Source organism: Leptonychotes weddellii, chromosome 4 (genome assembly GCF_054177405.1).
Source record: "Leptonychotes weddellii isolate Sample4059 chromosome 4, ASM5417740v2, whole genome shotgun sequence".
NCBI classification, from domain to species: Eukaryota; Metazoa; Chordata; class Mammalia; order Carnivora; family Phocidae; genus Leptonychotes; species Leptonychotes weddellii.
In genome coordinates, this window is record NC_138372.1 from 130,645,750 (window position 1) to 130,663,501 (window position 17,752).

General features: G+C 38.0%; 1 protein-coding gene across 1 annotated transcript; it reads left to right on the forward strand.

The window, feature by feature from the left end:
- Positions 1-1,082: 1,082 nt before the first annotated feature.
- Positions 1,083-6,821, forward strand: OTUD6B (OTU deubiquitinase 6B; the record flags this gene model as incomplete). The annotated part of the gene is made up of 3 exons (XM_081816800.1): positions 1,083-1,178; positions 3,814-3,920; positions 4,925-6,821. Coding segments are annotated over 3 exons (288 nt in total), but the record flags the coding sequence as incomplete, so codon positions are not given.
- Between the last annotated feature and the right edge of the window lie 10,931 nt (positions 6,822-17,752).

The window sequence follows — 17,752 nt, forward strand, 5'->3', positions numbered from 1 at the left end:
TTTTTTTTTTTAAGATTTTATTTATTTATTTGACAGAGAAAGACACAGCGAGAGAGGGAACACAAGCAGGGGGAGTGGGAGAGGGAGAAGCAGACTCCCTGCCGAGCAGGGAGCCCGATGCGGGACTCGATCCAGGGACTCCAGGATCATGACCTGAGCCGAAGGCAGTCGCTTAACCAACTGAGCCACCCAGGCGCCCTAATTCTTTTTTTTTTTAAAGATTTTATTTATTCATTTGAGACACAGAGATACAGAGAGAGAGAGAGCATGAGCAGTGGGAGAGGCAGAGGGAGAGGGAGAAGCAGACTCCCCACTGAGCCAGGAGCCCGATGTGGGACTCGATCCCAGGACCCTGGGATCATGACCTGAGCTGAAGGTAGACGCTTAACCATCTGAGCCACCCAGGTGCCCGATGCCCTTAATTCTTTTCCCTTCCTCTAAACAGGGAGGGTATTCGTTTCCCATTTTAACTTCCTATATAAAAGTGTGTATGCTCAAGATGTGCCATTAAACTGCAGTTAAGTCTTTGCCTACTCTCATGACTGATCCAGGAAGCCCTTTCTTTGGCTAGTACTGATACTGAAGCAAATAAGGCAAATGCCTTCGAGATAACAAGTGCAGGCACTCTGGTGCTATTGCTGGGAAAGGGATTTCAGGTCATTTCTACTTTTACCCTAATTCTCTTCTCACATTTCTTATGGGGTCTTAGAGTAGACCTGATTTTATAAAGGCTGCACTGTTTTAATTGTTCTGCGTATTTTTTCAGATGGAGGTCTGGGCTTTAAAATATGTGTCAAGGTAGTGAATATGGTGGTAATATGGGGGTTGCCTGGGTAAACAGAAGAATAGCCTTGCTATGTAGTTAAGGTGCCTGGGCTTCAGGCTGAGGGAGAGAAGCAGAAATGAATTGCTTTGCTCTCAGATGGAGAGGTGGTCAAAAGTTGGAGCAAGTTAAGTTTGGATATGGGAAGTGGATTAAATTCTAGAGAGTGCAGGTAGAGGGAGAAGTAAGTTCACAACTTGAGTAATGATCAGGAATTGTGGGTGCTATAAAAGGGATCTTGTAACATGAGTTATGAAAATTATTAAGTGCTATCTTCTCATTTTTCTCTACAGAAGAGTTTAGAAAGTACTGTGATGATATTGTCAACACAGCTGCATGGGGAGGTCAGCTTGAGGTAAGTTTGTAATTATTCATGGTATTTGTGGCTTGTTAAATTTAATTTCTAAATCCCATATGTAGTATTCAGACATATTTTGCAGCTGATCCTAGTTTCTGAGTATCCCTTTTCTTAATGTATTTGCTATTTCTCTACTGATGAAGCATTGAAATAGGGAGTTAACATTCTTAGGCCTTTGATTTAAGTATGTATCTTTGGGAAGTAAAGCAGTATTTCATTTTATTTTTTTATTTTATTTTTTTTAAGATTTTATTTATTTATTTGACAGAGACAGCGAGAGAGGGAACACAAGCAGGGGGAGTGGGAAAGGGAGAAGCAGGCTTTCCACTGAGCAGGGAGCCCGATGTGGGGCTCGATCCCAGGACCCTGGGATCATGACCTGAGCCGAAGGCAGACGCTTAACGACTGAGCCACCCAGGCGCCCCAGCAGTATTTCATTTTAAATAGCCCAGTGTTTGATCTCTGGGTTGGTGAGGCTAATCTTGTACCTGTGTGTTTCCGTTTGTGATGCTGCTCCTGGCAATATATTTGATTTTCTGGACTTAAGAAAAGAGGATTTTATTCAAGAACAGTAAAATTTACCCTAGTGGTTCAGATGATGAAAATCACTATTGTAAAGTAACATGTCCATTACATTAGAAATAGAAAACAGTATTTTTATGTGAAATTATGGGCCAAATCCTACCACAATACATTACAGTTGGAATTCTAGTTGATACTGACTGCAAAGCAGTATCTGCTGCATTAAAATTCACATGTAGGAAAAAAGTATGTTCAGTCACTTGTAGGGAATTATCAGAATTTTTTTTAAAGCTTTAATTATCTTATTGTTAACTTTGTTTCATTAAACAAAATAAACCACCTAGTTGGTCCAAGTGGTGATGGGGCAGCCTGGAATATTTGAAAGTCAGGGGATGAGAGAGAAAGTCCTGGGTTTGGGTCCTGGCTTTCCCTCCACGTCTCAGTTTTGTGATCTTGGAGTCAGCCAGCCTCCTGAGCTCGAGTTTCCTGATTAAATGCAGGTGTGTACTTGGTAGGTCATTTGTGGACATTAAATAAGACAGGTAGTACATGCATAGCACTCCGTAAGCTGAAGTTCCAGCTGGATGAATCTAGCGTGTAATTAATACTATGTAGTGATGGTTAGTCATCTTGAATAGTTTGTGGCTCGAAGTATTTCAGTTCAAGAACTGTATTTTTGGAAGAAATGGCGTGAATGCTTCTTCAAAATCTTTTTCTCAGTAGTGCTATATTTGTACCTCTTCTGAACCACCAGAGGGAACTATGTCCATTCATTTTGTATGCCTCTCCCGGGTCTCTGAAACTCAGGAAATGTTCATAGCAGCTTTGTGACTACATTAGGAGTAAAGATGCTTGAACTTTGAGAAATCACATAGGATTAAGTTTGCTGTTGTACAGCATAGAATTTTTTCTATATTCTTGAAGTAGTTTCTTACCTTTGTTAAACCTTCCTAAAAGGACCATGTTCTAGGCAGAATGTTCTTATAATCGGGTAAATATACAGATGAGGGCACCGTGAGTGAGGACTGTTAAATGATTAATTTATGAACTTGGACTCCAGAGTCACACTTACTCAGTTCAGTTGCAGGTCATTTTACTTCCTTGTGCTTGACTACAGAGAGGCACCTTAACCATTCTCTGCTTCAGAGATCTTCAAATGTGTAACAGTAGTAGCACCTATCCCATAGGGTTATTGTGAGGATTGCACAAATTAATACACGTAAAGTGCCTTAGTGTGCTTGGTCATAGTAAATCTAAACAATGTTACTACTAATACTTATTATTCACTATTATTCATCTGACTTTAAGCTCTAATTTTATATGAAATTAACATTAGGTATTAATCAGATGGAAATTCCATGAAAGGATAGTACAGTTCTTAAACATAACTCATTCTAGTCATGCCTTGAAAATTATGAAGCAGTGGTTATCAACACTGGTACATTAGAATCATCAGAAAAGGGACGCCTGGGTGGCTCAGTTGGTTAAGCGTCTGCCTTCGGCTCAGGTCATGATCCCAGGGTCCTGGGATCGAGTCCTGCATCAGACTCCCTGCTCCGCGGGGAGCCTGCTTCTCCCTCTGCCTCTGCCTCTGTCTCTCTCTGTCTCTCATGAATAAATAAAATCTTAAAAAAAAAAAAAGAATCATCAGAAAAGCTTTAAAAAATTAAGCAAACCTCCTAATCTTCCCTATTCTTTCTCTCCTTCCTCCCAGCCCTTCCCAAATTGTAATTGATTTGGTCGGGTGTCTGAGCAATAGTATTTTTAAAAACTAGCAAATTTTCATGCAATATTCAAAAATAGAGAGATTAGTATAATGAGTCCAATCTACCCCTGTCCTCACTTCATTAACTATGGTACTGCTATTTCTAAAAAGCGGTCACGTAGCCAGGACTTGAAACTTCTGCATTTGGTTTAATAAATACTGTATTTGTTTTTTCAACAAATATGTATTAAGTGTCCACTATGTGGCAGGCTCTTGGTGTACAGTGAGGAACAGAATAGATCCATGCTGGATGATGATTGCCCTATTCATGCATACTCAGTAGTTTATGATTTGAATAAGACTTACCTTTTTATTTTCCTTACTAACACATTTTCTTTCCTTTAGCTAAGAGCTTTGTCTCACATTTTGCAAATGCCAATAGAGATAATACAGGCAGATTCTCCTCCTATTGTAGTTGGTGAAGAATATCCAAAAAACCCATTAATACTTGTGTAAGTACCTGGAAATTTCTACTGTTACATTTTTCATATTTAAGACAAAAAGAGTTATTCAAAGATTTTAGGTTGTGTATGTTGATTAATCAGAAAAAAAATCTATCTTCAGCTGCATTAATTATGCTATTTTATGTTAAAGGCAATTATAGAATTAGCGTTGTCAATATATGATTTAGATAATTATTTAAGAACCTCTAGTGGTTTATTTTTGTGTATGAGTTAAGAATAAAGTCATTTCTAAAGGTGACACATTTTAGCATTAGTTTTCATATTGTCCTGGTTTCACATGAATGACGCTAAGTTTCAACAAGTGTAAAAGCTGAAATACATTCACGTTGCCTAATTGTTTATTCCTTAGAGATTTTTTCTTTTTTTTTTTTTAAAGATTTTATTTATTTATTTGACAGAGATAGAGACAGCGAGAGAGGGAACACAAGCAGGGGGAGCGGGAGAGGGAGAAGCAGGCTCCCCGCGGAGCAGGGAGCCCGCTGCGATGAGGGGCTTGGTCCCAGGACCCTGGGATCATGACCTGAGCTGAAAGCAGACGCTTAACAACTGAGCCACTCAGGCACCCAGAGATTGTTTCTTTATATTGTAAAAATATTTTACCTGAATGAGAATTCTCTGAAACACAGCATGGAGAGTTTTCTATTGGCTTTAGTGTTTATTACCCAAACCTACGAAGATAGTCATTAATGGCTTAAATTTAGGTAAAAATTTAAGCTTATTGAGCACTCAGCATTTCAGTATTTCCCTTTACCCCCCAATGATTGTATACTCCCTGATTTAAACTCATTTATAGAGTTATTGAACCAGATTTTACTGACTACTGATGCTTTTCAAATGGTGTTGTACTTTTAAGTAATATGTCAATGAAGTCTTTGAATGATACCCCTGTGGAGTGATTCATTCAGAGTGTTTGGTTTTATATACATAATAAACATTTATATACAATGAATTACTTTCGTCTAAACTACTCATTTCTCCTTTTCTCATTTCAGATATATGAGACATGCATACGGCTTAGGAGAACATTACAATTCTGTTACCCAGTTGGTGAACACAGCTACTGAAAATTGCAGCTAGTTTACAAAATGTTGCATAATTATGTTTTAGTACAGTGTGCCGATCTGACTATTACAAGTGCTGGATTGTTCTAACCTTACTGAAAAACACAACTACCTTAAATCAGTTTTATGGCAAAGCTACTAACACAGATTTTTAAAAAATGTGTCAGAGATAAACTTTAACCAGTGTTTCCTTATTGGTATTTTAGAGTCCATTGTGGAGAACGTCATTTACAGACCAAGATAGTACCCTATTTGCTTAGATTTTTATTAATATAAGGTCCTGAACATTCTGTTCTGCACTGAAAATAAAAAATTTTTCTCCTTATTACTAAAAGCTTTCAGTAACCATTTTAATGTAATACTTCTTGAAGAAATGAAACGATTCGGTCTCTTTGTCTTGAAAATATGTGGTAATGGTGATAGCAAATTTAATTAATGCTTATAAATGAATCTGATTTCAGTAACCTTGGTACTGATGGGATTAGTACTATGAAGCTTTTTATATAAGCCCATCAAAGTGTAGCTAAAAAGCTTGCTTTAATAACTAAAAATTTTAAAATATTAATTCACATGGGAATCAGTTAAGTTTAAGAAATGAGACAAATTCATAGGTAAATAGGTGTTCCCTATCAGACCAGACCTCTAAAGAATTACAGATTAGCCTTTTATTTGTGTGCAAATAAAGACCTGTCAGATTACTGTCTAATTTACTTGTTACTCCTTGCTGTTTCTTAAACTTCCAAATGGAATTACGACCACCAGTTTTTTTTTTTTACAAAAGTTTTTTAGTGTCTTTATTTTTTTATTTTATTTTTATTTTTTATTTTTGAAGTAATCTCTCTGCCCAGTATGGGGCTTGAACTCATGATCCTGAGATAAAGAGTCCTTTTTGGTTTGATCTAGTTTTTCCAAATTAGGAATGAGTATTAAGATTTAGCATCAAGTTCATAGTATTTGAATTTTTCCTCCATGAATGCACTAATTTTTTTAAGTAAATATTGCATTTTATAATACTAAAAACGAGTGTCAGCCTCACATGCCCAGCTGGTGACAATGTGGGAAGCTGGTAGGGACTGTGGTTAGATAGAACAAGTAAGTACTACATGAAGGTATTCCAGTTCAAAAGGTGAAAAACCATTCTGTTTGCCAAACAAAATATGTTCTGAAGGCTGACTGTTTTGGAATCCTTGATCTGAAATTTTTGGGGCCTGAAATTTATAAAAGTTAAATTATAAAATTGCTAAATGTCTTGCCTTTATTATGAAGTAATCTGTTACTTTAAAATCAAAAGATAAGCATTGAGAAGTAATAAAACAAATATCATGAAACCTAGTTATTACAAATGCCATCTATATTTAAAATAACTTATTGGTAGCTATTTTTTTCTAATAAGATGAATGGAATTTTCTTGATTATAGTTTTATTTTTATTATTTTTTATTTTTAAATGTCCAATATGGTTATGAGTAAGATTTGTGTGGTCAGCTTCTGTTTTTTCATAAAACTTCAGATAATCATTTTAGCTGTAACCAAATATTGAAGTCTTTAAAAAATGGCAGATGTTAATTTAAAAACAGCATATACTAATTTAGTTTGCTGTGTGATTATGGTCTAATGGAAGTTTCATAAGCTTTCTTTTCTCCTAACTCAGAAAAGTATATGTCAGAGTTTTGGAATATGTCCTTAGCCAAGAATTTTATCCACTTAACATATGTTTACAAACTTATATAAAGCAAAAAAGAATGTATAACTATAGTGAGCAATATAGTTTTGCTCCTATTATCTGATGTTTGCCAAAAGAAGAATAAAAGATGTATGAATTAAATCAACAGTTGTTTAAATTGTTATTCTTAATTGTTCTTCTCAAATTGTTTTAGAATTTTATCCAGCCTATATTTTGTCCTTACATATAATTGAGAATAATAGTCACTGATTCTTGCTTTAAGGGATTTGGAATAAATATATTAAGCATAGCATTATGTCTCAGACAGAATAGAGGGAGATAACGTGATAGGCATTTAAGCTGTGGCTCTTAGAAATCAGGTTGAAGCTTAAAACCTTTTAGAATAATGAAGGTAAATGAATTTGAAGAATATTCTAAGACTCATGGATGGACAGAAGAAGGAAAACAAGCACTTGTGTGCAAGACTGTGAAGCAGTAAGAAGGAAATTTGTGCAAATTAATGCTGGTACACGATTGTTAATATATTATCTTGGTACGGGTTGTCATGAACTAGCTGAAGGAGCAGATCACTTGTGTTCCTGAGAATTTAGTTGGTAATTTCATAATGTTTTTACTTTTATTGAACAAATGAGTATGGTTTTTCTTCCTTTCCATACGTTTTCACATATTGATTTTTCTTTCCTGTCTTATATTTTTTTCAAAATCTTTTTCCATTATGCAGAAAAAATATAACTCGGGGTTCTGATTTTTTTTTTTTTTTTAAAGCAAGTTGTAGGAAGTATCATTTCTTGTTCACCATTGTTCACCCTCCTATTTGAAGGCCTTTGAGCTGCCATTTGGAGTTGAGCATTTCACCCAACCAGCTTCACCTAGCTTACTATCCTGGTCTCAGCTTAATTAGCACCAACTTAGTCAAACTCCCATCCAGGCTGGGCTGGGTGCCGCAGTTCATACATGTTGATTTCTAGTAACTGCACACTAGTAATTAGTTATTTGTATTTAGTTTATTGTTATTGTTATTATTTTCCCCTAGTCTGTAAGTGCTTAGAAACAAGAACTTTTTGGCTATTAATAAAATATCTAGTACATTTCCTGGCCTCTATAGTAAGTGCTTCATAAATGTTGACAGTCATATGATCAATTGAAAGGACAGGCTATGACTCTGAGGAGATGTCATTAGACTAATGGACCATTAGGAGTAGGGAGAGGTATTGACTTAGCATTGTGCTTGCTCACAAAAGGGCTGCTTTCTAATTTACCTAACCCCTTGATGAATTCTTCAGTCTTTTGGTAGATTTAAGGGAGGAACAACCCAAGAGAGCTTTCTTTTTTCTTCTGATATTCTTAATTTGCCTTCATGTATCAATTAGGACAATCAATTTTAATGAGTCTATGAAATATAAAGGTCCTTTAAGGTAAGTATATAAACCAAGAAAATACTACAAATCTTGTTAATATGCTGACCAGGAAGAAGTTTATAGCTGTCTTATTTCAGTATAATCAGGATGACTAGCATACCTTACTGAAACAAATTATTAACAGGGACGACTTACAATCTTTCTCCTTATTTTTCTTATCTGTGTTACCCTTATCTTGACAAAAGGAAACTCCTGTTTACTATTTATAATCTTAAGCAATACAGTATCACCATGAGGACTAATGAGAACCCAATGCATGAGTTTACTGAGCAAAAAGAATAACCTAGTTTTAAAAAGTAAATTGCTGTTTTTGAATCAGACATTCCCCCTGCTGAAATCAGAAAGGCGTTCTTCACCTCTATCAGTTTCTCAACGGTGACACTACAGACATTTTGAGCTGGATGATTTGCTGTGAGGGCTGTGCTGTGCATTATAAGATACTTAGCAGCTTTGCTGGCCTCTGCCAACTAAATGCCAGTGGTACTCCTCCAGAGATGTGAGGAAGAAAAATACCTCCAGACATTTTAAATGTCTTCTTGGGGACAAAATCGCCCCCATTAGAGAACCACTTACTAAATCTTAAGTTTTCTTGCTAATGAGGTTGGAAAGTTCCAAGGAAAACCATTAAAAATAAAAATTGGGCAGGGGCGCCTGGGTGGCTCAGTCGTTAAGCGTCTGCCTTCGGCTCAGGTCATGATCCCAGGGTCCTGGGATCGAGCCCCACATCGGGCTCCCTGCTCGGCGGGAAGCCTGCTTCTCCCTCTCCCACTCCCCCTGCTTGTGTTCCCTCTCTCACTGTGTCTCTCTCTGTCAAATAAATAAATAAAATCTTTAAAAAATAAAAAAAATAAATAAATAAAAATTGGGCACGTTAGGCAGAGTTGTCTTTTGTAACTTTGGCAATTGCCTAATGCTAGACTTTACATGAACCCCCTTTGAAAAGTTCAGTGGACCTTAACTTACTCCATTCTATTTTCATACTGTATCCTGACCCATTGAGATGAGATGATATTTGACTTTTGAGACCACTGGTGGTAGCAGTCAGGATAGACTAAGTCAGGCAGTGGTAACAACTCAAAAATCTTGGTGGCTGTTCCAACAAGGAGTATTTCTTATATGTGCTACATTTTGCCAATTGGCTGGGAGCTGTGCTCCATGTCTATACCCTGGGACCTAAGCTGTCACTGTCTTAAACTTTTCTAGGAGACAGTGTTCTGGAGTTTCACTCCAACAAATTTTGTGGTTCAGAAGAAACACTCGTTTCCATTCATTGGCTTGAATTTGTCATATGGCCTCACGCAAATAGGAAAGTACCCAGAGGTGCAGCCCTGCCATGCATGTGTCCTGAAGGCAGAGCTGGAATATTTGATGAGCATTAAGGATTTTCATATGTACTGAAAATACTGGAATTTGGGATTAGACCTAGATTTAAATCTTGACTGGCACTTATGTTTTAAACTTGTGCATATATTTAAACTTTCAGAGCTTTGCTTGTTATAAAATAGGAATAATAGGAATAATAACATTTACCTTAGTAGGAGAATGATACAAGTAAGTATGAAAGTTCAAATAATGAATCTAGCATTTTAGCAAATGCTCAATATGAAAATAATGGTTATTATTTTGCTGTGTTTTGTGTATGTGGGGGGGTTGTTTTTGTTTTTTGTTTTGTTTCTTTTTTTTGCCTGTGTGTCACCTGGAAGGGAAGCAGAGGTGATAGAAAGGCTAACGATTTGTTTTGGAAAAGTTTTGGATCGTGAAGGTAGTTCACAAAGCAGAGCCTGAGATGCTGGAATGGGGAAATTTCACTGCTGCCCTTGGTATTCAGTGTAGAAGATTTTCTGTAGCTTTAGGCCATTATGAGACCCAGGAAGAATCGAGATAATAAGGTAAAAATTCTAATAGTTTTGCTTCTTATATGTTATCTCAAAGTTTGACATTTATATTCTGTTTGGAGTTGAGCTGTCAAGATTCTTTTTTTTTTTTTTTTTAAAGATTTTATTTATTTATTTGAGAGAGAGAATGAGAGAGAGCACATGAGACGGGGGAGAGTCAGAGGGAGAAGCAGACTCCCTGCCGAGCAGGGAGCCCGATGCGGGACTCGATCCCGGGACTCCAGGATCATGACCTGAGCCGAAGGCAGTCGCTTAACCAACTGAGCCACCCAGGCGCCCTGAGCTGTCAAGATTCTTGATCAGAATAGAGTTTTCAGGTTTGGTTATGGTATTCTTTAATGAATTTTTAACTTTTCTGATATTGGTGAATTAATGTGAATTAAGGAAACACTTTTACTAAGCTTCACAAAGAATACCCACAACAGCCTGGGTTTAATACCACCACTCCACTGAAACTGCTGTAAAAGCGGTACCAGTGATCACTTTCCCATTCTTGTATCTCTCTGGAAGTCTCTGCTGCATTTGACACTGGACCACTTGCTCCTTGAAATTCTGTCTTGCTATTCACAACACTATTCTGCTGGTTCCTCCTCCTTAGGCTCTGTTCTGGCTGCACCTCTTCTCTTGACCGTCTTTCAGGATATTATCCTTGATGTTCTTTTTGCCTTGCTCCACCCGAGCTGGCTGAGTGGGGTCCAGACAGGTATTTTGTTTGAAGTGGTTCAAAGAAAGTTCAAAAGTGAATTAGTTGGTAGTATTTAAGAGCTGGGAGATTTCATGTCCATGTTTCTACTTCTCCAAGAAATCAGAGCTGTCGACACTGGGCCAGGACTTCCTCATGGCAGCACTCAGCAGGGGCTGAGCTGTGGCTGTGGCCTTAAGCCAATACATGGGCCCGGTTCGCCCGCCACCATTCCCAGCTGGTCTGGGAAAGTACAGTTCATGTCTCAGTCAAGGGTATCTTGTTCTCAAGCCAAAATCTTGATTGGCATCATAACATCCTCCCTTACGTTCACCTTTTTGTTCTTTAATTCTATCCGTAGACTTTGTAAATGTTTAGTTACCTTATTGAGCTTGGTTTTATCTCACTGTTCTCTTTCCTGATACTTTCATTTCTACTTTTATTTTAATTGGTTACTTCCTTCTGTTTTCTATGTATCTAATTTTTGGTAGAAACTTCCAAAATATATGTATATGTGTATTTGTGTGTGTGGGGGGGTGTTTAGTAGAATCTGAGAGGTTCTTCTAACTTAGTGGTAATCAAATGCTGATCTGTAAGCTGATACCATTTGCAAAATAAAATTTTGTATAAGATGATGAATTTTTCATAAGGCAAATTCATTTAATTGCATGAAATTTATACATATATATGTATATATATTAATTAACATCTACTAACATTTATTAACATTTATAATACAAAAGAACCTGGCTAATTCCTATGACAAGAGCCCCTGTGACAAAGGATTTTGAAAGCTGCTAAAATGCATTGAAAATGGGAGTTCAGGGGTGCCTGGGTGGCTCAGTCGTTAAGCGTCTGCCTTCGGCTCAGGTCATGATCCCAGGGTCCTGGGATCGAGCCCCACATTGGGCTCTCTGCTCGGCGGGAAGCCTACTTCTCCCTCTCCCCCTCCCTCTGCTTGTGTTCTCTCTCTCGCTGTGTTTCTGTCAAATAAATAAAATCTTTAAAAAAAAAAACAAAACAGGAGTTCATAAACACAGGTTATGGCAGAAACCAACACACTTACTTGAATTATTTTGGCAAGCTTATTTTGTGATTAAAACGTCTGAGATTTGGGGTAAAAGTTTTCAAACATGAGCAGATCCTTTGTATACTAGAAACCTACTGTAGAAATTCTCTGTCCTGTAATAAAAAAGGGCACTGGCTTTCTCTTGGTTCGTTTTCTTTTTAAATATGGAAATGGAAACTCTGATTTAAAGGGTTTTAGATTCTCAGGGTCCCTGGCTGGCACAGTCTGTTAAGCATCCAACTCTTGGTTTCGGTTCAGGTCGTGATGTCAGGGTTGTGAGATTGAGCCCCGCATCAGGCTCCATGTTCAGCTTCGAGTCTGCTTAAGACTCTCCCTCTCCCTCTACCCCTCCGCGCCCCCCCCCAGAATAAATAAGGAAATCTTAAAAAATAAAAATAAAAAATATAAAGGATTTTGCATTCTCAAAGGCCTGCTTTCTGAGGTCAGCCTTGCCACTTACTATCAACGTGGCTTAGCAAGTTGTTCACTCTCAAAGTCTTCAAGTCTCATTCCCATGTTTAGAACAGGGATGAGAATACCAACCCGACCTTCTGCAAGGACTAAAGCCCACTTAGGTAAAGCACTTAGCACACATATAGTAAATGCTCAATAAAACGTAGTTCTGTTTTCTTTTGTACAATATTTTAAATCAAGATCTCTACCTTTTGTTAAATTTCTGATGTGCGCCTGTACCACTTTTGGGACTGATTAAGGTGCTGATATATGCCTACTGTGTCAAGGACCTGTCTCTGCTGCAACCTGCAGTACACTATCCTTTACCCATCACTACTGCAACTTATTACTTAGATATCTGAATGCACTCTCATTAAAGGAGTTCAAATAGGGAACTAGGTGAGGATTTGTCAGCAGTGCTGTACAAAGAATTCTTGTTGGCTATGAGGTTAGAAATGTAACAGTGGTTCACAGACTTTAACACAGGAAGCAATTTGTAAGAAATTCAGTTATCAACTCTTAATTTTGCCAAGTAAAGTCATTTTATTTTTCTTATTTATATATTTTTAAAGATTTTATTTATTTGAGAGAGAGAAACAGCATGAGCAGGGGGAAAGGGCGGAGGGAGAGGGAGAAGCAGGCTTCCCGCTGAGCATGGAGCTCCATCTCACGACCCTGACATCACGACCTGAGCCAAAACCAAGAGTTGGATGCTTAACAGACTGTGCCAGCCAGGCACCCTGAGAATCTAAAACCCTTTAAATCAAAGCTTCCATTTCCATACTTAAAAAGAAAACGAACCAAGAGAAAGCCAGTGCGCTTTTTTTATTACAGGACAGAGAATTTCTGCAGTAGGTTTTTAGTATACGAAGAATCTGCTCATGTTTGAAAACTTTTACCCCAAATCTCAGACCATGTTTTAATCTAAAATAAGCTTGCCAAAATAATTCAAGTAAGTGTGTTGGTTTCTGCCATAACCTGTGTTTATGAACTCCTGTTTTTAATGCATTTTTGCAGCTTTCAAAATCCTTTGTCACCGGGGCCCCTGTCATAGGAATTAGCCAGGTTCTTTTCTACTATAGATGTTAATAAATGTTAGTAGATGTGTTGTAGATGTTAATTGATGTGTTAATAAAATTACTGATTATTTTAAAGTCCTTGAGATTCTAGGATGCTATATATTTTAGCATTCCTTCAGCACTGTATACTTCCAAAGTAGTTTATAATCAGCAGTTAGATATTTCCCACACAATCTCAGTGGAATAGATTGGTATTCTTGTTATTTTACTGATGAGAAGAGAGATAAAGCCAGTTTGACTGACTTGCTGTTTACATAAGTCACCTTCACATTCTAGATTAACATTCAATTTAAGGTTCCTAGTTTTGTGCTGAGTTCACAGGATGATGCATTCTCAAGAAACTGGTGATTTTTCAATTTTCCTGCAAATAGATAGATTTCTGGTTGCTGGGAAAGCTCTGGATGCCAACATTCCATGAGGCCAACCCATATAGCAGAGCTCAGAGGCTGTTTCAACTGAGTGCTTATAGGGAGCGCGTTTTAAGATGCAAGTGAAAACTCCAAAGTCTGAAATAGTAAACCCCATCCCCTTTTCTACATTTCTCTTCCTAGGTTTTTAATGTCTTCATGAACTGGGTTTGTGCCACAGCCTCACCCTACCAAATATTACCCCACTTTCATTTCCCCACTTCACACCCTCAATTGTGGTTCACATCTAATCTAATGTACCTATGAGATCGGGTTGTAGTGGCAATCCCACCCACATTATACCCTATCATTTCTTCCCTGTCCCTTTCTCCTCTCACCTAGAATAGTACAAAAATGTCATAACTGCTGTCCCTGCCCACAGAGCTACTCCCTTACACTGCCCCCTTCCTTCATGCTGCCAAAGTGAACTGCCAGAAATGCGAATCTGAGGACTGTCTCCTAACCTAAACTTTCCAGTGGCTCCCCCGTCCTAGAGGATGAGTCCACTCCTTAACATGGCATTTAAGGGGGGTCCTTTATGACTGGTCCTGCGTACCTCTCCAGCATCGCTTCTCATCACTCCTTTCTTTAGACTTATGCACTAGAATTATTTATATTCCTCATGGTCCCGTGTATTTCATGCCTGTGAACATTTTTCTCACACCCCTTTTATTTAAATTTACCCCCACCTCCTTATATTTATTTAATCAACTGCTTAATTCTTCTTAACCTGTTATGACTAGACTCAACAGTCAACAGCAGGAAATCTTCCTTGAACCAACAAGCTGTCTTAGTGCTCTAATGGTACCCAGCATGTAATGGGCACTTGGTAAATATCTGATTATTGTGGTATTCATTTTGCCACATTTACACATATCAAATCATTATTTTGTATACTTTAAGCTTATACAATGTTGTATGTCAGTTATATCTCAGTGAAACTGGAAAACAATAATTACTTGATGAATGAATGACCGATTTACATTTCTAATTTCCCACTAGACTCTACACCCCTTGAAGACAATGACTGTTATTCATATTTGTATACTAGGCATCTTGGACAGTGCCTAACAAGTAATTACTCAATGTTTTAAACTTCTGTGTCTTCACATGTCTTTTCTCCTATATTTTCATGAACATTAATTTATGCTAATAGACTTTATATAAGGTGCTCCTTCAGACAATCCCTTAGCATAAAATTCATTTTAATTTAATGAACATTTACTGAATTCTATGCCAAGCATAGTGATAGAGATTGCAGTTTAAACGTATAGCAAGACAGAAATATGACAACAATAATACAAAGTATTAAGTGCTAAATTAGAGTTTGTATAAAGCCCCACGAAACAAACATGGAAGCAGTTTTGCTCGGAGAGGTCACAGTTCAAGGAAAATGACAAAGGAAATACTTGAGCAGATTCTTTAAAGGATTGGGAACAGGCAGGTGGCAAAGGAATATAAGAAAAATGAATGGCATAAACAAAGGACTAAATATATTTGATTCTTTTGATGAATAGTGGTCTTCTAGAGGCAGAATAGAAGGTCAGTGAAAGGGAATGACATATAATGACGCTGGGGCTAGACTGATATTTTAATTCCAACTCAATAGTTGGGATTTTAACTTATAAGCAATGAGGGGCGAATGAAAGATTTTATTTATTATAAATTTATCATAGAGTAAGATGTATTATAAGATGATTGATGGCACTGACAAATGTATGTAATTGCAGAGTGGCAGAGAATAGGCAGTAATACAGGTAGAGATGATGAGACTGGCTTGTGATAATAGCAGTGGAAAGAGAAGCAGATATGTGTGAAGGGTGATGGTGTGGTGGATTTGTACTGGATCAGTTTAAACTTAGACTATATCTCAGAATCCCCTTCCCTGTATAGTTTCCCAGTCCTGGCCACAAGAGACGTTTTGCACATTTGGAAGGCACAAGTCAAGCAGAAGCTTGGAACGTTAGCGTGAAGGCATCGAGTGTCAATAACATGTGTCCTGTTGCCGATATGCTGGCTCGCTTCACTGGTGTGAATTAACCGTGGAGCCTGCAGCTTCTCCCACTTCTGCCAGATCTTCTCCTTCAGCGTCTCTGAATGCTGGGGCAAGCACAGCACCACACACAACAGCAACAGCCCTATATAGATGGCTTAAACAGCTCCCACAATTACCTAAGGCCAGTCTGTATGATTCTTGGTCTTCTCTGATAAAGAATTTGCTGCTATAACAAAATACCTAAGCCATGTAATGGGTTTTGGGATTGGGACTTGGGTTAAATTAGAAGGGTCTTTTTATTTTATTTATTTATTTAAGATTTTATTTATTTGAGAGAGAGAGAGAAACTGTGTGTGAGTGGGGGGGTGGGGTAGAAGGAGAAGGAGGGAGAATCTCAAGCAGACTCCGTGATGGAGCCCGGCTTGGGGCTCGATCCCATGACCCTGAGATCATGACCTGAGCCAAAATCAAGAAGTCAGATGCTTAACTAAGTCACCCAGGTGCCCCTAGAAGGGTTTTGAAGAGACTGTTAGCAGGAGCCTGATGTTACCCAGGAGGCTGCTGGTGAGGATTTAAAGGAATATGAGGAAAATATTATTGGAAATGTTATTGTTACATTATTGGAAGAAAGGTGACTCTTGTTACATAGTAGCAGAAAGTTAAGCAATGATGCCAGCAGCATTAACATGGAAAATAAAAAGTGTATCTCATCAACTGGATGGCCCACCTAAGGAGATTTCTAGATAAAATGTTAAAGGTGCTATCTAGATTTTTCTAGCTGCCTATGGTAAAAGAGGAGAAAGGCAAGCAAGAAGAACTGTAAATGAGCCACAAATTTGGGGGTTTGAAAAATTAAATTTTCTTATTCCTAGTCTCTCCAGACAGTAAATGATGCTAAAATTAAATGAGTTCCAGACAGAGAACAAATCAGGGAACCGTCAGGAAAATGAATTATAAAGATGAAGCCATGAACATGACTGCAAAACTCTTTGTTGAGACCTCAGGAAGCTTAAAGATGCTTTCTAGTCAACAGATGCGAGAGCTTCTCAAGTTATTAAGGCTATTGTCCCGTAGTAGTTTCACATGGAAACCCAAAATAGAGGACAACTCTAGCAAAGACATTGGGGGTGTGGCTTTTGTCTGATGGAGTGAATTATAAACTCAAGACAAGCTTGCAAAATATTAAAGGGACTGTATCAGTTTGGATCAAATGAAACAGTATAACTTTTTTTTTCTTAACATATTATGTATTATTTGTTTCAGGGGTACAGGTCTGTGATTCTTACACAATTCACAGCACTCACCATAGTACATACCCTCCCCAATGCCCATCACCCAGTCACCCCATCCCTCCCACTCCCCTCCACTCCAGCAACCCTCAGTTTATTTCCTGAGATTAAGAGTCTCTTATGGTTTCTCTCCCTCTCCCTCCTTGTTTTCCCTCCCTTCCCCTATGATCCTCTGTTTTGTTTCTCAAATTCCTCATATCAGTGAGATCATATGATACTTGTCTTTCTCTGATTGACTTATTTCGCTTAGCATAATACCCTCTAGTTCCATCCACATTGTTGCAAATGGCAAGATCTCATTTTTTGGATGGCTGCATAATATACCATTGTGTGTGTGTATATATATATACCACATCTTTATCTGTTCATCTGTTGATGGACATCTTGGCTCTTTCCATAGTTTGGCTATTGTGGACACTGCTGCTACAAACATTGGGGTGTACATACCCCTTCGGATCACTACATTTGTACCTTTGGGGGAAATACCCAGTAGTGCAATTGCTGGGTCATACGGTAGCTCTATTTTCAACTTTTTGAGGAACCTCCATACTGTTTTCCAGAGTGGTTGCACCAGCTTGCATTCCCACCAACAGTGTAGGAGGGTTCCCCTTTCTCCGCATCCCCGCCAACATCTGTTGTTTCCTGACTTGTTAATTTTAGCCATTCTGACTAGTGTGAGGTGGTATCTCATTGAGGTTTTGATTTGTATTTCCCTGATGCCAAGTGATGTTGAGCACTATTTCATATGTCTGTTGGCCATTTGGATGTCTTCTTTGCAGAAATGTCTG